General features: G+C 63.0%; 10 protein-coding genes across 10 annotated transcripts; 3 read left to right on the top strand and 7 right to left on the bottom strand.

The window, feature by feature from the left end:
• Positions 1 to 33: 33 nt before the first annotated feature.
• Positions 34 to 1,975, bottom strand: COLE_07115 (uncharacterized protein; the record flags this gene model as incomplete). Its single annotated transcript, XM_018425473.1, has 5 exons — positions 34 to 90; positions 142 to 209; positions 244 to 746; positions 783 to 1,873; positions 1,910 to 1,975. 5 exons carry the CDS (start codon positions 1,973 to 1,975, stop codon positions 34 to 36), a joined length of 1,785 nt encoding a protein of 594 aa, XP_018277561.1.
• Positions 1,976 to 3,169: 1,194 nt separating this feature from the next.
• On the top strand, positions 3,170 to 5,189 carry COLE_07114 (uncharacterized protein; the record flags this gene model as incomplete). The annotated part of the gene is made up of 4 exons (XM_018425474.1): positions 3,170 to 3,746; positions 3,781 to 4,384; positions 4,465 to 4,544; positions 4,579 to 5,189. 4 exons carry the CDS (start codon positions 3,170 to 3,172, stop codon positions 5,187 to 5,189), a joined length of 1,872 nt encoding a protein of 623 aa, XP_018277562.1.
• Positions 5,190 to 5,401: 212 nt separating this feature from the next.
• Positions 5,402 to 6,611, bottom strand: COLE_07113 (uncharacterized protein; the record flags this gene model as incomplete). The annotated part of the gene is made up of 3 exons (XM_065626520.1): positions 5,402 to 5,713; positions 5,744 to 6,062; positions 6,118 to 6,611. 3 exons carry the CDS (start codon positions 6,609 to 6,611, stop codon positions 5,402 to 5,404), a joined length of 1,125 nt encoding a protein of 374 aa, XP_065482214.1.
• Positions 6,612 to 7,609: 998 nt separating this feature from the next.
• On the bottom strand, positions 7,610 to 8,662 carry COLE_07112 (uncharacterized protein; the record flags this gene model as incomplete). The annotated part of the gene is made up of 1 exon (XM_018423626.2): positions 7,610 to 8,662. One exon carries the CDS (start codon positions 8,660 to 8,662, stop codon positions 7,610 to 7,612), a length of 1,053 nt encoding a protein of 350 aa, XP_018277564.1.
• Positions 8,663 to 9,148: 486 nt separating this feature from the next.
• Positions 9,149 to 10,355, top strand: COLE_07111 (uncharacterized protein; the record flags this gene model as incomplete). The annotated part of the gene is made up of 2 exons (XM_018423627.2): positions 9,149 to 9,258; positions 9,410 to 10,355. The coding sequence occupies 2 exons, from the start codon at positions 9,149 to 9,151 to the stop codon at positions 10,353 to 10,355; spliced, it is 1,056 nt and encodes a 351-aa protein (XP_018277565.1).
• Positions 10,356 to 10,541: 186 nt separating this feature from the next.
• Positions 10,542 to 12,353, bottom strand: COLE_07110 (uncharacterized protein; the record flags this gene model as incomplete). Its single annotated transcript, XM_018423628.2, has 1 exon — positions 10,542 to 12,353. The coding sequence occupies one exon, from the start codon at positions 12,351 to 12,353 to the stop codon at positions 10,542 to 10,544; it is 1,812 nt and encodes a 603-aa protein (XP_018277566.1).
• Positions 12,354 to 12,952: 599 nt separating this feature from the next.
• On the bottom strand, positions 12,953 to 13,626 carry COLE_07109 (uncharacterized protein; the record flags this gene model as incomplete). Its single annotated transcript, XM_018423629.2, has 2 exons — positions 12,953 to 13,383; positions 13,440 to 13,626. The coding sequence occupies 2 exons, from the start codon at positions 13,624 to 13,626 to the stop codon at positions 12,953 to 12,955; spliced, it is 618 nt and encodes a 205-aa protein (XP_018277567.1).
• Positions 13,627 to 14,508: 882 nt separating this feature from the next.
• Positions 14,509 to 15,129, top strand: COLE_07108 (uncharacterized protein; the record flags this gene model as incomplete). Its single annotated transcript, XM_018423630.2, has 1 exon — positions 14,509 to 15,129. One exon carries the CDS (start codon positions 14,509 to 14,511, stop codon positions 15,127 to 15,129), a length of 621 nt encoding a protein of 206 aa, XP_018277568.1.
• A 323-nt stretch (positions 15,130 to 15,452) lies between these two features.
• On the bottom strand, positions 15,453 to 17,131 carry COLE_07107 (uncharacterized protein; the record flags this gene model as incomplete). Its single annotated transcript, XM_018421447.2, has 4 exons — positions 15,453 to 15,527; positions 15,558 to 16,476; positions 16,513 to 16,764; positions 16,797 to 17,131. The coding sequence occupies 4 exons, from the start codon at positions 17,129 to 17,131 to the stop codon at positions 15,453 to 15,455; spliced, it is 1,581 nt and encodes a 526-aa protein (XP_018277569.1).
• Positions 17,132 to 17,366: 235 nt separating this feature from the next.
• Positions 17,367 to 18,620, bottom strand: COLE_07106 (uncharacterized protein; the record flags this gene model as incomplete). The annotated part of the gene is made up of 1 exon (XM_018419446.2): positions 17,367 to 18,620. The coding sequence occupies one exon, from the start codon at positions 18,618 to 18,620 to the stop codon at positions 17,367 to 17,369; it is 1,254 nt and encodes a 417-aa protein (XP_018277570.1).
• Between the last annotated feature and the right edge of the window lie 222 nt (positions 18,621 to 18,842).

Raw genomic sequence — 18,842 nt, 5'->3', positions numbered from 1 at the left:
GTGCTGGCCATGTCTTCTATAGCGTTATGCTTTTTACGACGTGGAGAATGCCGTCAGCGCCGCGGGCTTGAACACGGGCAAGATGTGCGCCTGTACGTCAGCTATAACAGCTAGGCAGGTGCAAGTCGTCGCCTAGCTCACCTCGGTGTTGAACACGTGCTGGTCGAGCCGGATGTGGTCCGAGTCGTCGAAAAGCAAGTACAGGTATTCTGTGTGTCAGACGTGCTCTGCGCACATACTCACTGAGCGTCTCGGATAGCCAGAACGTCTCCATCCGGTCCTCCTGCAGTGGCGGGTCGACGCGCACATCCTTGACGATGGCGTATCCGCCGCTCTCGACGCGGCAGTGCTTGCGGAATGCCTCGAAGATCCGCCACCCCCACTCGCGGTACCGCTCGTCGCCTGTGGTGCGGTACGCGAGGAGCAGCGACTCAACCGTTTCGGGTCGCAGGATGTTGCGCGCATCGATCAAGTTGTCCCCCGGCTTGATGTACCAGTCGAGCGTGTCTGCGCGCTCCTCGTGCTCGCGCACAAACATGGCGATCTCGGGCGCCAGCCCGCTCGGCGTGTTGTATGTCTCGACGCAGCTCTGCACGATGCCGCGGCCCACGACGAAGTCTTCTTGGTCGCGCGGGTCGAGCGCGCGCCAGTCCAGGTCGCGCGTGTTGCCCTCAGTCACGCCCAGCATCAAGCTGCCGCCGAGGAAGCACACGAGGTGGTCCTGCTTCGGCACGACCTGCCACGTCCTGGCGTCAGCTATGTCGGGTGACCGCGTTCCTCACTGCTGGTTCGTTTGCGGGTGGCGCGCGGGATGCAGCTCCTGCGTGAAGATGAGGCCGCTGCGCTTCGTGCGCCCCACGAGGTGTTTCTTGATACCCGCCATCGCCTCGTCGTACATGTCGCGGTAAACGGTTTCCTCCCGGTTCGTCTGGAGATACTGCTTGAGCAGGTATTCGTAGTATGAGTCGCCGCGTGAGCCGAGGCGGATCTCGGACATGACGAACCCGCCCGTCTGCGGCGAGATGAAGATGGGCGCGATCCCGTCGTTGACCACCTGGTTCTTGATTGCGCGCATTGCATCCTCCGCCCGGCGCCAGTACACCATGTCGCCTGTCAGATGCGAGAGGTACTTGAGCTCGAGCTGGAGCGTCGTGGCTTCGGCGAGCGACGCGAAACCCTGGTTGTCACGGTCGGGCACGCCCGCGCGCGTGTGCAAGTTAATGCCAGACCATGGGATGCCGGTGGGGCTGTCGAAGGCGCCGAGCAGGCGGTCGCCGAGGTCGACCGCGCGCTCGAGGTAGAAGGGCGCGTCGGCGGCGATGGTCGGATCTTCGCTGATGCTCGTGAGGTAGTACGCGGCCTCGAGGCCGCCGAGGACGCGGATCGTCGTCTCGAACACGTTGAACGTCGCGTCCCGGTCAAAGTCGAGGTGCGCGCGGCACCAGTCCGCGGCGCGCCGGTACTCGTCTGTAAAGCCCATGACGAGGAGCGAGTCGAGGCTGTCCACGACAGTGTACCCGATGCTGCCGACGTCCGAAAGGTTCGAGCCGCCGCATGAGAGCGGGTGCAGCTCATCCATTCCAAACGCACAGCGCTCGTACGCGTCCCAGCTCCACTTGAACGCCTCGCGCACTGCCTCGCGGCGCGCCTCGTCCGCCTCGAGGTGCAGCTTGGTCGGCGAGACGCGCGGGATATCCGCCTCCGCGAGGTATCCGAAGCGGACGCCGGGGAGCTGCATGGACATCTGCGAGGGTACCTTTGGCGCAGGCCAGAGCGCGTCCCGCACAATCGGCCACGTCGAGAAGGCTGCCAGGCCCGCCGCGAGCGCGACCGCGCCGAACACCGCGCGCTTCGTGCCGTCTGGCGGCGCGGCCTGGCGTCAGCGGAGCCGACGTTAGATTCTAGTCACCTTTTGCGCGGGCGGCGCGGGCGGCGCGTTTTGCGCCTGCGCCTTGCGCTGGCGGAGTTGGCTCATGGCGAATGGAGAGTGCGATAGAGGCCTGGACGCGAGACACGTCAAGCTGGTCACCGTCATGCGGGGCCCGCCTCCACCCCACCTTTATTTGCGCCTCCCTCTTCCGTCCGGCACCGGGGATGCTCTCTTCCTCGATGAGCTCTACACCCATGCTCCTCTTGTCATCTACTCTCTCGGACCAGGTCGACCTCATCACATTATTCGAGAGTCGAGACGCGGTCGAACTCCATTCCGCGGGAAGTGAGGCGTGCTGGGAATGCTGGCGCCTCCCACGCCGCCAGCGACGTGACGAAGCGGCGTAGTGACGTTGCGACGACAGTCATGTTCATTCCTTCGACAACTAGAGCGCTCCGGCGCCTCCCGATCCCCGGCTGAAACACGTCCACCGCCACCACCACCGCCTGGCTCTCGTGTTCCGCAGGTTCTTTAGCATCGGTTCTTGAGGATCGCGACAATTATAGGACCTTATGCGCTCCTCCGGAATACCAGCGGCACTCTCCGCTCCGCGTCCCACACGGCCCACGCATCCCCACGCACCCCGCACGCGTCAACACCTTCAAGCTGCCTCCCTCCTGCCCAAGACTTGCTGCCGAGTTGCCTATCGCAGCTGAGGTTGCCCAGTATGCTGCGAGTTACGAGCTACCAGTAGCTAGCAACCAGCAGCGGCGGAAGAGAGGAGGACGATTTCGGGCAATTGAGGATGATTTGAGGGCACATATCGTCAGCAGTCGGCCAAATCCGATAGATCATTTTCAGGGATGCTGCAGCGAGGTGACTGCTGCGAGCGGCGAGAGAGGTCAGACGAGCTCAGCTCCATCTCCGTCTTGACTCTGCTTTCTCTTCCTGTGCATTGACGACCACACTCGATTCAATGGCTGCCGCTATTCCGGCGCAGCTCATCGACACCACCCCCATCTCTACCCAGTCTCCTTGCCTCATCACTCCCACATCTCATCACCTCCCATAATGACACTCCGCCCTCCTTCGCCCAGATCCACCGAGGTGGTGACTGACCACCCGTCTCCCTCCTTGAGGCCGCAGCCTGACGTCCTTAGCCCACCCCTGCGCGCATCGAGTCCCCCATTACCCGCCACCGACTCTACATCAGTTCCGAGGCAGCCGCGATGCCGCAACGGTGCTCCGCTCGCGCGCGCTCCAAGTTCGTCCTCATATGCAGGCCAGAGCCTCCGGCGCATGGCCACCCATGAGACCGGCGAGTACGTCGTCGAAGATATCGACGCCACCTCACTGCACACACATCACGAGGGCGACGAGGACAGCGATGGAAGTAGGAGGCGGGAGCTGGTATCCAACCCTAGTTCGTCGGAGGAGACCGATCCCCCACGAGATGAAGAGGAGGCGGTCCGCGGCGAGAAGACGAACAAGTACGAACTACAGGACCAGACGAATCTCCTGCCGGTGCGGCAAGTCGTTGTCATTTTCATGGGCCTCAATTGTGCGCTCTTCTGCTCACTGCTTGAGCAGACGATCGTCACAACAGCCCTGCCGACCCTCGGCAGAGTGTTCAATGAGGCCGCCATTTCGTCATGGGTCGGAACGGCGTACATGCTCACATCGACCGCGCTGCAACCAGTATATGGCCGCCTTTCTGACATTTACGGACGCAAGTCGGTCCTCCTGGGCTCCCTCGTCATCTTTATGCTCGGCTCGCTCGCTTGTGCGCTCAGCACTAGTATGACCATGTTAATCGTCTTCCGCGCCATTCAGGGCATCGGCGGCGGCGGCATCCTCACTCTTGCGCTCATCATCAGTGAGTCCCCTTCACAGGCGAATGCTGACGGCAGTCTCCGACGTCGTGTCCCTTAAAGACCGCGGCAAGTATCAAGGCATCACCGGCGGTGTCGTGGCCGCGGCCAACTCGCTAGGCCCTATTGTCGGCGGCACGTTCACCGAAAAGGTCACCTGGCGCTGGTGCTTCTACATCAATTTGCCCATCACAGGCGTCGCGATCATTGTCATCTTCTTCCTTCTCCCGCTCAAGAAAGTGCACGGGTCAGCACGCTCCAAGCTCCGCAAACTCGACTATTATGGATCGATCCTCACACTGGCATGGGCAGTGCCGTTCCTCATCGCCCTCTCATGGGGTGGCACAATGTACTCGTGGGCATCGGCGGCCGTCCTTGCACCGCTTATCATCGGCATTGTTCTGGGTTTCGTCTTCATCTTCGTCGAGATGAAGCTTGTCCCTCTCCCCCTCATTCCCATGTACATCTTCCGCAATATGACTGTTGCGGCGAGCATGGCGACGTCATTCTGCAACGGCGCAGCCTTCTACGCCACACTATACTACCTCCCGCAGTACTTTCAGGTTGTGCGTGGCGAGTCGCCCATCCAGTCGGCCGTCGACATGCTGCCCCTCACCTTCGTGCAGGTGTTCTGTTCCTTCTGGTGAGTTTAGCAAGCAGTGCGGGCGGGGCTTGACCCAGCCCTGAACGATCCCAACTCCGCCTCGCAGCCGCTAACCTCAGCTCCGGCTACCTGGTGTCCAAGACTGGCGACTACAAATGGAACCTGATGGCAGGGTTCTTCATCTGGACTATTGGGCTCGGTGCGTTCATCATCAGCGGGAGTCCTGACCACAGGCTTGATGTCATCAATCAACCCCTACACCTCCAAAGCGCACATCTACGGCTACCAAGTCCTTATTGGAGTCGGCGCGGGGCAGACCTTCCAGACTTCCCTCATCGCGATTCAAGCAAGTGTCGACCGCAAAGACATGGCCACCGCGACGGGCACGCGCAACTTCCTCCGCATGCTCGGGGGCACAGTCACGCTGGCCGTCTGCACAGCGATCGTGAACAACATTGCGCGGAGCATGCTCGACGAGGTGTTCCCCGCCGACGTGGTGACGGCCGTCCTGGCCGCGCCGACCGAGCTCGCGGTGATGGGCTTTGATGAGCAGCAGATCCGCCTCGTGCGCGAGGCATACAGCCGCGGCATCAATGGGTGTTTCTGGTTCTCTGTGCCGATGGCTGGGATCTCGTTCTTCATCACGGTGTTCTTCATCCGGCGCGTGAGCCTCAAGCGGGAAGACGACGAGCAGAAGAAGGCCGAGGGCAGGGCGTGGGCCGAGGCGCGGAAGAAGCAGCGCCGGGCGGAGCAGACGGACTCGAGCGCGACGGCTGTGAGTGCGGGGTCGCGTGAGGAGGAGGCGAAGGCCCCCGCGGAGAAGCCGTCGGGGCCAATATCATAGACATTATGCATGCTTGCCGATTTCGAGGGCGGGAGTACGCGGCGGAGCACGGCTAACAGAATGCAGAGTACACTGTCGCCAGTAAGTCTGATTCAGGACAAGATCGACTGTCGACGAGGCAACTTGGATAGTGGTGTTGTGCTTGGGCCCCATCATCACCACCATCGCTCACAGACAGACATGCAGACAATGGGTACAAGTTTACACGACAACTAGATGTTTCTGCGCACACCATGAATGGCCTCCTGGTAGTAGTCCTGGAGGGTGGCAAGTTTATCCCACACGGTCGATCCGTCGAGGTAGCATCCCTTGAGCCAGCGCGTCGGCTCGCCCTGCACGATCTCCGTGCCATCCGCCTGCGCCTCGGCGGGCGACTTGTCGCGGAACGCGGTGCGAGCATGCAGCACGCGCTGGTTATCAAAGAGCACAACGTCGCCCTCGCGCATCGTAAACTCGAAGCGGTACTTGGGCTTGTCAATTTCCGCCTGGAACGCCTGGAGCGCGGCGTAGAGCGCGCGCTCGGCCTCGACGCGGCCCGCGACGTCGTGGGCCGCCGGCGCGTCCACCGCGCCCACACGCGCGGCAACGCGCGTCGGCGCAGCCTGGAACGGCGGGGACCAGTTCACGGCCGTGTGCATGAGCGTGCTGTCTACGCTGCGCCGCGGCACCACCGGATGCCGGTAGGCGAGGTAATGCCCGTCGTTGTCGTATTCGTACTCGAGCGGGTTGCGCTGCAGGACGGCGTAGAGGTCGGGGTGGGACTCAGCGAAGGCTTTTGCGGCCGCGAAGGAGTCCACGAAGTACGACGCGCCGCCGTACACCCTGTTGCGCAGGCAGTGGAGGAGCTGGAAGCGGGGCGGGAGCGCCATGTATCTTTTGTCAGGGGCGAGAAAGATTATGGCGAGAAGAGAAGGCCGGGACGACTTACAGCAGGTCCATGTGCAGCCCGAGGTTGAGGTTGGTGTACGCGACGTTGCGGGCGTTGGGGACGTTCTTGACGTCCCACGTCTCGCCGTAAAATGTCGTGCGCAGCAGGCCGATGCTCTCGGCCAGCTCGCGCAGGTCGCAGTTCTCGTTGTCCGTCTTGGTGGTCGGCACGCCGCGCACCACCGCCAGCCCGTAGCGCTGCAGCTGCTCTAGCACGCCGTGCAGGACAAGCGGGGAGGGGTTGATCTTCTCGCCGGGTGCGCCGGCGTGCAGGTCCGCATAGTCGGTCCAGAGCGTCTCGGCGGTCTCACGCACCAAGCTGTCGCACGTCCACAAGCGCCGCTGCAGCTCGTTCTCGATGTAGCTCTGGCCACGCGTGCGGCCCGCATTGAGGCGCCGCAACAGCGGGAGCGAGTAGAAGCTCGAGTGCCTCCCGCCCTCCGTGGGCCAGTGGACGCAGATCCCCCGCTCCCCGTCCTCTGCGGCCGCGTGCATCGTGGTTTCAGGGAGGACAGCGTCGCCCGCGGGCGCCGCGAGCGCCGCCGCCTCCGCGGACGTGTGCGTCTTCTGCCGCGTGCTCGGGTGGATGCAGGCGGGGCAAGGGCAGGCGTCACGCAGGCGCGCGTAGGTCATCACGCCCGCCGCGCGGGGGATGAGGTGCGCGTCGCTCTCGGGCGCCGGGCCAGAGTACTGCACGTACCCCGGCCCGCAGGTGATCAGCTCCGCGTCGGTGGCGAGGACGACACGGTCGCCGGGGCCGGGTGTGTGCATGGGCGCGGCGGGCGTGGCGAGGTGGCGTGCGGGGACCCCGTGGCGCTGCGGTCAGCCGTGCGCACGGGCGTCATCGGGGCGTGCACGCTTCCGAATGCCCGACGGCGCGGGGATGCAGATCACCGAGCGCGGAGTTGCGGACATATGAGTGCAGCGGCAGAGTCAGGAGGAGAAGTGCTCGCTGCAGCACTAGAAACTAGCCAGCGGTGAAGGTGATGGCGATAACGAGATAACGGGCGGAATTCACTCACGGAATGCGGGGCCACAGGGACGGGCCGGGCGCGGGTCGCAATCGTCGAGAACGCCGAGGTCGAATTCGAGGCCGAAGCCCGGGCCGTGAGCGCCGCAAGGCGGGTAGAGCGGAGTGCGCGCATAGCCATGGTGAGAGTCAGATGAAGAGAGAAAGAACACTGAGAACAGAACGCAGGCCGCGTTGAAATGGCGGCCGCGGGTCAGTGCTGCTGCAACTGCATGCCGGTGCAGGTGCAGTATCAGGATCACGATCCGGGGCCCACGGCGTCTTGGCTGCCGTGGCGCTCACACTGCTCTTTGTGCGCGCGACTGAAGCATCCCCGTGGCACAGTGGCACAAGGGGTCGCACGCTCTCAGACCGCATGCCGCCGCAAGACAACAACACGCGCGGTCCGTGCGCCTCACATTACTCCGCCCGACGGCGCATTGCGTTCGCTCGCGCTGTCGGCCGCCTACATTCACCCACTACACTAGCCCAAGCTGTCGAGCATCTCGGCGCTGGGCACGAAGAACACATTGCCCGTCACCGCCTTGGAGTAGTCGAGCATGCGGTCATGCTTTCCCGGCGGCACCCCAACGAACATGTTCTCGAGCATCTTCTCCGTCACCCACAGGCGGCGTGAGTAGCCGATGAAGAAGGTCCCGTACTCGCCGCGGCCGGGCTGCCCGAACGGCATATTGTCGCGGAGGATGTCGAGCTCGGCGCCCTCGTAGTCGATCGTCGACAGCTGCCGGTGACTCTTCTGCGCGTCGTCCGTCGCATCCTCCGTCTCGATATTGTCGATTTTGGTACGTCCTATCACACTCTCCTGCTCCTCGACCTTGAGCCGTCCCCACCCCTGCAGATCGTGCAGGTACTTCTGCGTCACGAGGTAGCTGCCGCCGGCGCCGGCGGCACACTGCTCACGCGTGACGATACACGAGTCCGGCAGGTCCGCGCCCACAGGGTTCGCCGTTCCGTCGATGAAGCCCAGCAGATTGCGCCCGTCAAAGTATCTAAACCCGCTGACCTCGTCCACGGTCTCGACGGCACCGCCCAGCCGGTCCAGCACCTGTCGCTCAAACTCAAAGATGAGGTCGCGGCGGTTGGCGCGGACGTGGAAGAGAAGGTCGCCGGGCGTGCTTGGCGCCGTGTGTTTCGCCCCGCGGATTTCCTTGAATGGCCGAAGCTCGCTCGGTCGCGGCAGGCCTGTAATTTCGTCCCACACGCCGGCACCGATGCCGACCGTCACGTTGAGCGCGGCCGTGGAGTCGCGCACCGCGACGTTTTTAGTCAGGTCGGGCACTTTGGCCACGACAGCCTTGGCCTGGGCGGCATCCTTCACGCGCAGGATCAGGAATGTCGCCGCGACGGTGTTAGGCGCGATGATGCCTTGTACGTTGCCAGGCGGATTCATCGGGGTGCTTGAGATAGGCCTGCGCGAGGAGAATGGCGAGGGCGGCGTGCAGCGGAGGCGGGGAGCGAGGGTGGGGAGCAGTGGGGCGGAGACAGTGAGCCGGGGTGCAGCGATGAAGCGGAGCATCCTTCGTGGGACCCGTTATCTTGGGCATGGGGAGTTATAGGCCGCTCTCGATTTGCTCTGGCTGCTCCGTCGCTAAGGCATGATGTCATGTGCGGGAACGACCACGTAGCTGTCTCGTGGCCATCGAGGTCAGCTGTCAGTTCGTGCCGTTATGTTTCAAAGGCACAAGTCGGGGGTAAGTATCTGGGAGACTTTTGGCGAGGTTGGCAGCATATCTACCTGAAGCGCGGCTGATTTAGCGCGTGGATGACAAGATGGAATGAGCGGAGGATGCGGATGAGATGCGGAAGATGAGAGGAGAGGTGACGACGAGGATGAGCTGGGTAAATGTGGGGGTGAGGGTGGTTGAGCCGGAGTTCGGCTCGGACCTCGCTCGGCCCGGAGTTGGTCCACAAGGTAACCGAACGCCTCCATACTTCTTCTGTTTCTCCATCTCATCTCGCGTTGTCTCTTCTCGTCTCGTCTCGGCCACTGCGCACCCGCATAATGTTCCGCCCCGCCACCCTCCGCTCGCTCTCCCGTGTCCCCGCCATGCGCGCCGCCAGCGCCGCCAACGCTGCGCGGTGGTACGCGAGCTCGTCGGACAAGTTTGTGCGGTGAGTCAGATGCCTTGCCTGGTGGCGAGCGGTTGAAACTGTGTCGCGTTGCGAGGCGCAACATCTGGTGCTTAGCTGGGTTATAGCTGCACGCGCCAGCATGTGAAAGGCCGCTCGCATCCGTCAGCTTCGTGACAAGCGCTTACAGTAGCATCGTCGAAGTCTCGGCGCGTGACGGTCTCCAAAACCTCCCTCCTCCCGCCGTTCCCACGCCGGTGAAGAAGGAGCTAATCCAGCGACTCCTCGACTCGGGGCTCAAGACGATCGAGGTGGGCAGCTTTGTGCGCGCCGACCGCGTCCCACAGATGGCGGACACGCCGCAGCTGCTCCCGCAGCTCCCACCCCTCTCGGCCGCCGCAGACACACACTACCCGGTCCTCGTGCCGAACCTGCGCGGCATGCAGGGCCTGCTGGAGCTCGACAAGGGCGCTGAGCGACTCACGAACGAGATCGCTGTCTTCGTGAGCGCGACCGAGCCCTTCTCCAAGGCGAACAACAACGCGTCCGTCGACAAGGTGCTCGCCGGCCTCCCGCCGGTCATCGAGCAAGCGAAGGGCAAGTACCGCGTGCGCGGATACGTGTCGTGCGTGATGACGGACCCGTACGCGGGCCCGACAGACCCGAAGGACGTGGTCAAGGTCGCGCGCAAGCTGCTCGACATGGGGTGCTACGAGGTGTCGCTCGGCGACACGACGGGCGAGGGCAACCCCGAGGCGTGGAAGCGGCTGTGGCAGGCGCTCATCGACGAGGGTATCCCCGTCGACAAGATGGCTGCCCACTGCCACGACACGTTCGCCATGGCCGTCCCCTCCATCCTCGCGCTCCTGCCCATGGGCCTGCGCATCGTCGACTCGTCCCTCGCCGGCCTGGGCGGCTGCCCCTACTCGCCCGGCGCGACGGGCAACGTCGCGACCGAGGATGTCGTCTATGCCCTCCACAAGCTCGGATACCAGACCGGTGTCGACCTCGACAAGCTCGTCGAGGACGGTAACTGGCTCTGCAGCGCCATCGGGATCCGCAACGAGTCCAAGGTCGGCCGCGCGATCGGTGCCCGCCAGGCGCTCAAGAAGAAGAAGGCCGCCGAGGCCGCCGCGTAGGGGTTTCTTGCATAGTTGTCACTCATGTATCTTTATTCAGGCAGGCGGGTTGGGAGTCGGGCCAGCACGCAGCGGGGGAAACAAGGAGTACGGCGTCGGTGCAGGCCGAGACAGACATTCCTCTGCTCTTCAGCACTATGATACATCGTGTGTGTCTATGGGTCTTCTGCCTCCTCCAACTATCACCTACACATCCTCAATCTTGATGTTGACAAGCACGGTGCACGCCGTCTCGCGGCCGTGGAGGTCGAGGAGGCGCACAAAGCTCCAGCCGGGCACGGCGTAGAGGAGGCGCACCGCGCCGGCCGCAACGACGGGGTTGCGCGCAAACTTGTCGTCGCTCTTAAGCAGCATGCGGAGGAAGACCATCTCGTCGTCATCGTACTCCCAGGTCAGCGTCTCGTCCCACACTGGGTCGGAGGCGGGCGGCGCGTCCGCACCGTTGAGGAACGTGAGCGTCTTGTGCGGCGCATACCCGTCCGTCTTGCGCTTGGGCGGCTTGCCGAACTTGTCGGGGTGGATGAGCGTGCAGCTGAGGTATGGCGTCATCTTCTCGCGGGGCGGGACGTCCGTCGCGCCCGCGACGCGGAGCGTGAGGCGCTTCTTGCGCCCCGACCGCGGCCCGCCCCCGTGCCGCCGGTACGTGGGCTTGAGGACGAAGCCGTCGGTGCCGTAAAACAGGGCTTCGTTGAGCTGCATCGCCGCGCCGAAGGTCTGCCAGTTGAGGGCGCACACCTGCGCGCCGATGCCCCAGAAGGGCACGGGGTGGAGGTTCTTGGAAGAGATGCGCGTGCCCTTCGGGTAGACGCGCATGAGGTGCTTGGCGTTGTGCGCCGCGACCTTATCCGTGTTGGCGGGGAGATGGGCAGCGAGCGCAGACTCGCTGATGTTGATGAGGTGGTGGTGGGGCGCGTTTTCGAGGATGCTCTCGAACCACGAGTTGTTCGGCGGCTTGACGCTCTGCACGACGACGCCGAGCGCCGAGAGTTCGGGGATGATGTTGGCTGACGGCGCCGCCTTGCGCTGCGCAGCGTACATCTCCTTCGCCTTCGCGCGGTCGTCCCGCACCTCGTCGTCGCTGTCGCTGTCACTGTCACTGTCGCTCGAGCTTGAGCTGTCGTCGTCGTCCGGCTTCTGGCCGGGGAAGTAATACTCGACCATGAAGCAGACCTTGTTGCCGAGCTCGGCGAGCGTAACGTGCTGCGGGTCGTGCACTGTGCCCTCGCGCGGGTTGAGGTTAAGGAGACGGTCGCCGAAGACCTCGTGCGCGATCTCGACGAGCCGCTTCTGGCCTTCGGGCCCGCAGTGGTTCTCGAGGGAGATGAAGACAGGCGCCCCGCCATTCCTATTGGCCTCCTCAGCAACGATTGCGTCCCGGATCGTCTCGCACACGTGCCGATACGGAATGTGCGAGACGAGGGTGAATCCGTGCGTGACCTTGGGTTCGGCGGGGTCCTTGTCGTTGTCCCAAGCGTCGATCTCGACGCAGCGCGCGCCCGCGCTCAGCGCCGTCTCATACCCGCTCGGGCACGACTTGCCGTACAACTGGTGCGCGAGGAGGTAAGTGTTGTGGCTCGACGAGATGAGGTAGTCGCACAGGGGGTGGGAGCGGTCGGTGAGTTCAGGAGGGCACACGGCATGGGGGCGCGCCACGAGCTGGCGCAGGGCGGGCGGCAGCGCGTCATCGGGCTGGTCGACGCCGGCTTCGGCCGCGCTCAGCACGCCCTCGGAGGCGAGGAAGCGGCGCAGCGCGGGGCTCACGCGCAGCCGGTCCCACAGGGCCGTGTGGCGCGCAGCGTGCCCGCCACCAGCGACCATGTCGCGCTGGCCCTCGACCTGTCCGGCGTCGCCGCCCAGCGCTTCGCCGCGGTCCTCGGCCTCGTCGGTGCCGTGTCCGAAGGGGCGGAGCTTTGCGAATGCGGAGGTGAGGGCGGACATGGCGCGGGCGGGTGGATGGAGTGGATGCGAGGGGGAAATGGCAAAGTGGGAAAAGGACATGGTGTGGGATGCCGCGTCACAACTTGAACTTGGCGGTGATCGACTTGGCGCGGCGGCATGCCGATCACTTCGTCTTGGCGCTCAGACTTTATCCTTTACCTCGGCCTCTGACTTTTCGGCATTCAGCACAATCGTGCATCAGCGCATGTGCACTGGCCCGCAACATGCAGTTCGACGATAGCCCGACACATGCGTTGCTGATGCGCCCAGTCGAACCCAGGCCTTGCGGGGCGCGACGACGCTCAATGCACGTGGTGACATCACCGCCGGCACATCCGAACACATGCCCTCCGGGATGCCGGAAGGTTGCAAGCCACCGAGGGCCGAGGGGCCGAAGTCAACCATCGTGAATATGGTTCGCCTCTCCTCCTGCGTGAGCAGCAGCAAACCAACTTATGATTCTCAGATCACCTAAGCGAGAGGGAGTGTCAGATGAGACAGTGGTTCGGGAGAGGCGCGACTACTAAGAGCCGCGCGCCAACGCTTAGGTTAGAGCCACACGCTACTTCAGCCCCGCCAGCCGCTCAACCAAATTACATCTCTAATGTAGACGGGACAACTGACAATGCTAGATGCGAAGGGGACACGACTCGATAAGCCTAGACCATCTTGATGAGGTCGTTCACCTTGTCGCCGCCCTCAAGGACATGGGCGTCAACGCGCCCGGTGCCCTGCTCCGGGTTCCAACCCAACTCGCGGCTCTTGGCGAGCATCTGGTCCCACCAGGGGTACAACAGGTCGCGGCAAATGAGCTTGAACCAGGGCGTCATCTTGACGTTGGGGTCCTCGAACATGGCCTCGAGCTCGGCCTTGGACACGTAGCGGTGGTCGCCGATCTCGTTGGGGTTGATGTCGAGCGTCACGTCCAGGGCTGTGAACAGGATGTAGTCGACCTCGTGCTCTCCCCACTGGCCGTTGCTCGGCGCAAGGTAGTGTATCCGGGTGAGGAAGGTGAAGTCGTCAGGCTTCATCTGCTCAAGGGGAATGCCGAGCTCGTGCTGGAGCTTGCGGATAGCGGCGTTGCGGACGCCTGCGGTCAGCGTAAGTCTACTCGATGGTTGATAGGACGAAGCGGCCGCTACTCACCCATCTGACCCTCCTCGATGCGCTCCGACTGGATGTAGAGAGGGTGCGAGCAGCATGTGTTGGTCCACATGTCCGGGAACGTAATCTTCTCGGACGCGCGCTTCTGCAGCAGCAGACGGCCGTCAGATGGCCGGAAGAGGAAGACGGAGAACGCGCGGTGCAGCAGCCCCTTGTCAATCTCGGTCATGAGGTGGCCTATGGTCAGCGCGTCGAAGGAGAGACTGGGGACGGAGCGGGGGAGAGGTGAGGGAAGGCAGCATGTTGAAGGAGACGCGCAGGCCACAACCGCCACGGCGAGCTCTTAGCGCGCCGCGCAACACAGCGCCGCTCTCGCAGAGCATGCCGCCATCACAATGCCCACGAACAAACCCCAGCACACCACATCCTCCTAACCACCCCTACTCACACTGCTTCTTCGAGCCCTCGCCGTAGGCCTTGTCGTTCTCGTCGACGAGGATGCAGCGCTCCTCCATAAGGCGGACCTGCTCCTCGTCATACCCGTCGAGGGAGACGTCGGCGATGATGGCGCCTGCGGTCTGGGTGGTGGTCTGGGTGGCGGACATGGTGATGAATGGATGAATGGAGAGAGCGACTTTTGTCAGAATCAGATTGATCAGGATGAACGCGTCCAAGGCAATGCAGGCGATTCCAAAGCCAAGGGCACGAGCGGAGGCCCGATCTGCCGCCGCTCATCGTCCCATGGAGCTGCCACGCGAGCGTCAGGAGCGGAAGAAAAGTTGTCACCCCACGACACGGGTCATCTGCCAAGCTCCGAGGAGAGCGCCGAGTCCGGAGTCCGAGTCCGAGTCCGAGTCCGAGACGAAGCCTGAGTCTGTTACTGCATAGTGGGACAGGCATGCGTACAGACCTCACAGCTCCGAGAGTCGCGGGTGTCAATGTATGCTGAATAGTTGACAGAAGTGAATGTAGTCACGTGATACCCCGTCACAGCGGGAGCAGATACCCACGCGAGAATGCCCCCGCCTTCGCCTTTCTCCTGATCCGTATTTCGACATTTCCGACTCATCTCAACCTCGCCAGACCCAGACACCCACCACCCTCCGCCTCCATGCGCGCCACCTCCATCCTGCGCAAGGCCAGCAAGGCTGCGACGGCCGCGGCAGAAGCGCCGCAGCGCCTCTCGAAGACGGCGGCGAAGCGCACGCCCTTCCTCCCGCAGGGGCAGGCGCCGCGCGCCACCCTCTCCTCCCTCATCGGGCTGCACCACGAGGCGGCGACGTTCATGCGCGACCCCGAAGAGATCACGACCGCATTCGAAAGCACGTTCCGGTACCATGTGCCGCAGTTCCAGAGCTACAGCGCGTTCCGGGCGGCGGCGTTGCGCGCGCGCGAGGAGCACGCGACTGGCGGGCTTGTCAACTTCGCGACGCGCAGCCCGGGCGGGCACGGCGCGCGGCGCGCCGTCGGCATCGGCGGCGAAGACGACCTCCCGGATCAGGCGCAGGTCAAGCGCAACGTATTCCGGCCCTCGCGGGGGTGGGTCAAGTCGTCGCGTATGGCGGGCGAGATGTCGGAGCGCGAACTCAAGGTCAAGGAGGCGTTGTTTGGGACATGGGAGCGCGCACAGGACGGCGTGCCCCGGCCCGCGCTCGATGGTGTTGTCGACGTTCTCGAGGCGCGCGGGCTGTCCGTCGAGGAGGCGGCGAAGCAGTGGAAGAACCGCGAGTAAGCGCGCGATACGAGACGGACCACGTCGAGCGCTCGCCAGGACCCGCCGATAACCACATACCCACTCGGACGCGCTTGCACTATGATAGTAGACATGCATCACCCATCAGCATCAGCCTGAGGAGACTTTAGAATCGGGCATCGGGGATCTGAGAGACAGAGAACGATGAGGCCGAAGAGAGAGAAACTGACGAGACGGGCATGCGTGTCCGCCAAACAAACTCACAAAGCAAAATCACTAGATTATACTGCATACAGAGAATATATACATGCGCATTGTAAGCGCGGGCGGTGATGCAAGTGAGAGGATTGTCATGAAGTCGATCACTGACAGTAGAAGTAGTCGATAAAAGGCTGGAGGCGGACCTCCAGCATGTTGAAGGGTGGAACGGTGGTGTTCTGAATCAGCGCGACTCGCAACGTACGTACCACCTGGCTCATCTGGCCGCCGACAACGAGAGTGTCACTCTCGTCCTCAACCCACGCGCGCACGTTCGCCCATACCTCGCGGCGCGCGGCCTGCCGCTCCTCCTCGCTCTTCCAGCCTCCACCGGGCGTCGTAGGCTTGACGGCGGGCAGGCCCCTGTCAGCCTTGAATGCCTCACGCTGCTTTTGCACCTCTTCGGGAGTGTGAGTCAGACGGTGTTGGGCAACCGACAGCCCCGAGAGGTTGTTGCAGGTGTGGTACAGGTCCGGTCCCTTGCCGGGTTTGTCGCGCAAGCCACCTCGCGTCACGGACTGAGCCACAAGGAGAGTGTACTCCTGCAGCGCAACTGCCATCAGCCGCACCTCACTATCACACATACCGCGGTTGAAGAGCGCGTGCATCGACGCCTCGTCGGCCCATTCGTCCTCGCCGTCGTCATCGACGGCGACGATCTTGGTGGCAGTAGGTCCGTTTGGGGAGGTCTTGACCTCGGCCTCGCGGCGGCGCAGCTCCTCCAGTACTGGGAATGTGCCGCCGACCCACCAAGAGTAGCACCCATCAACCAGCTTGTTCGAGCGGCCACGGAATCCACCTCCATCCGCCGCCTCGCCCTGCATCATCGCGCTCCAGCGCACGACAGAGTCCACATCGATTGGGACAGGGAATGACTCGGGAAGCGACTCAAGACGTCTAGGCGGCTGCACCGATGACAGGAGGAAGTGAGAGAAGACCGAGCACGACGTGTATCCGCCGTGCGCTTCGCTCATAGCGACGCGATTGCCGTCCTTGAAGGTAAAAGAGCTGCAAGCGAATCCACCCTCAAATGTCTGCCCAGCAGCGATGGCCTTGTCGACATTGTGGAGTAGCTCCGGGGTAATAATGTCGAGAAGCGTCGCTACCACGAGGAGGCAGTATGTGCCGCTAGTATCAGCCAAATGTGCCCGAGAACGAACCTACCGCACATCCACTTCGCAGTTGTCGCCCACCACGAAGCCCCCGTCCGGGCGCTTGCAGCGCATAAAGAAATTATAAATGTCTTGACGCGCGTCGACGAGGCGCTCCCATCCACCACCTTTGCCGGCGTTGCCTACAATGGCAAGGGATACAACCGAGGCGTACGTGGGCAAGAGATGGGGCATATGAGTGTTGGCGGCGCCGCCACAGAACCCACCCGTGGGGTGAAGAAAGTGCAGGATTGTGCTGACAGCACTGCCGTCAGAGTGACAGAACGCCCATCTCACCGGTCCCTGATGTTCTGGGGGAGGAGGACGCCAAGTAGGTCGAGGCTGTGGACAGTCCAAAAGACGAGCCATGGCCTGCTGGCATCGAGGCCAACGAAGCCGGAGGGAAGCGACATCATAGCACCTTGGATAAACTTAAGGTGGTTGACGGAGTCGAGGGTGGTGGTCGCATTTTGAAGTCCGAGGCGGGGAACATGAGCGGGAGGCTGCTCGTCGAGGACATCGGCAATCAAGCCCTCCGTGTCGTGCTGGTCGGTAAGAGTGCTCGAGACAACGCCGTCTCCCGGATAGGGAAATTTCTGAAGTGATTGGATTGAGGGGTAGAGTGTAGCCATTGCAAAGGAGATGGAGAGAGACGCGATGTGAACGAGGTGCGAGATGAGATGATGTGAGATGGCAGTCCATTGTTCTCTGACCAGGCGTTCCACCTCCACCGCGGAAGCATTCCTCCTCCACCGAGGCGGCTGTTTTCTTATCGCCTCCCGCTCTTAGAATCTAACGCTCAACCATGCTGATCCCTCGGTCTTTTGTGACCATAACGTCCTTCTAAAGCAGTAACTACTTCACACTCTACTCTACCAAGTGCTCTCCAGCGTATAGTGACTCTATCGTCTCCCTCTCCCGCACGACATGGACCTTATCTCCATCCACAACCACCTCGGCTGGCCTTGCTCGGGTGTTGTAGTTGGAAGCCATCGTGGATCCATACGCCCCTGCTGAGCGCACCGCCAGGACATCGCCCTGACTCACGGCGAGCTCGCGGTCCCGCCCAATCCAGCAGCCACTCTCACATACCGGCCCGACCACATCCCAAGTTCTGCACTCCCCGCTTAGCGGCTCAACCGCTTCGATGCCGTGGTACGCCTGGTACATCGACGGCCTCGCGAGGTCGTTCATGCCGGCGTCGACGATGCAGAAGTTCTTGGCCGCCCCGGGCTTGAGATACTCCACGGTCGTGAGCAGGATGCCCGCATTGCCCATAAGGGAGCGACCGGGCTCGAGCCACACCTCACGTGAGCGGGGCGCGGGCCGCTTTGCAATATGCGTGAGGATGGTGCGCACGAACTCAGTCGGGTGGGGCGGCACGTCGCCGTTCCCGTAGTCAATCCCAAGACCGCCCCCGATGTCGACGTGGTGTATCCGGATCCCAGCACCCTCGATCTTGTCCACCAGGTCGAGCACCTTGTCCAGTGCGTCGAGGTAGGGGTCCACGGTGGTGATTTGGCTGCCGATGTGGCAGTCGATTCCGACGACGCGGAGATTTGCCATCTCTGCCGCCGCGCGGTACGTCGTGAGGGCGTCCTCGAACGCGACGCCGAACTTGTTGTCCTTTAACCCTGTGGAAATGTACGGGTGTGTTCTGGGGTCGACGTCTGGGTTGACGCGGAGGGAGATGGGCGCGGTCACACCCATCTGACCCGCAACGTCGTGTAGCCGCTCGAGTTCGGGGATGCTTTCGACGTTGAAACACTTGACGCCTGCCTCGAGGGCCATGCGCATTTCCGAGACGGTCTTGCCTACTCCGCTGAATACCACATCCTGTGCCCGTCCCTTGGCAGCCAGGACGCGCCGCAGCTCGCCTCCTGAGACGATGTCGAAGCCTGCGCCGAGCTTGGCAAACAGGCCCAGCACGCCGATATTGCTGTTGGCCTTGACGGCAACGTGCACCTTGACGGGCCCCGCGTCAACGTATGCGCGGTATGCTGCCTCGAGCGCTGCGCGCGAGTACGCGTACAGCGGCGTGCCGTGGTCCTTGGCTAGTGATGAAGCCGAGACGCCCTCGACGAACAGTGCCCCATCAACTCGATGGAACGGCGCGCTCATTGCGCAGAAAGTGGGAGACAGAGTACTATGAAGTGGCGAGATCCGCGCGTACACCTACTTACACATGCTTGTCGTATGTGAGCGTATATCTCGATCCTGTCCGCGACGGAGTGCCAAGCGGCCAAGCGGCCAGATGCGGTGGGCTGCTTATAAGGGTCGGTCAAGCAACGTATCAGCGCCTCGGTACGCTGTCCACAACCCCACTCACATTCCCCACCCTCA

Source organism: Cutaneotrichosporon oleaginosum (genome assembly GCF_008065305.1).
Source record: "Cutaneotrichosporon oleaginosum strain ATCC 20508 chromosome Unknown ATCC20508_contig06, whole genome shotgun sequence".
In the NCBI taxonomy this organism is placed as follows: Eukaryota; Fungi; Basidiomycota; class Tremellomycetes; order Trichosporonales; family Trichosporonaceae; genus Cutaneotrichosporon; species Cutaneotrichosporon oleaginosum.
The sequence above is the reverse complement of the archived record's forward strand: the minus strand, read 5'-3'. Positions and strand labels throughout refer to the sequence as shown.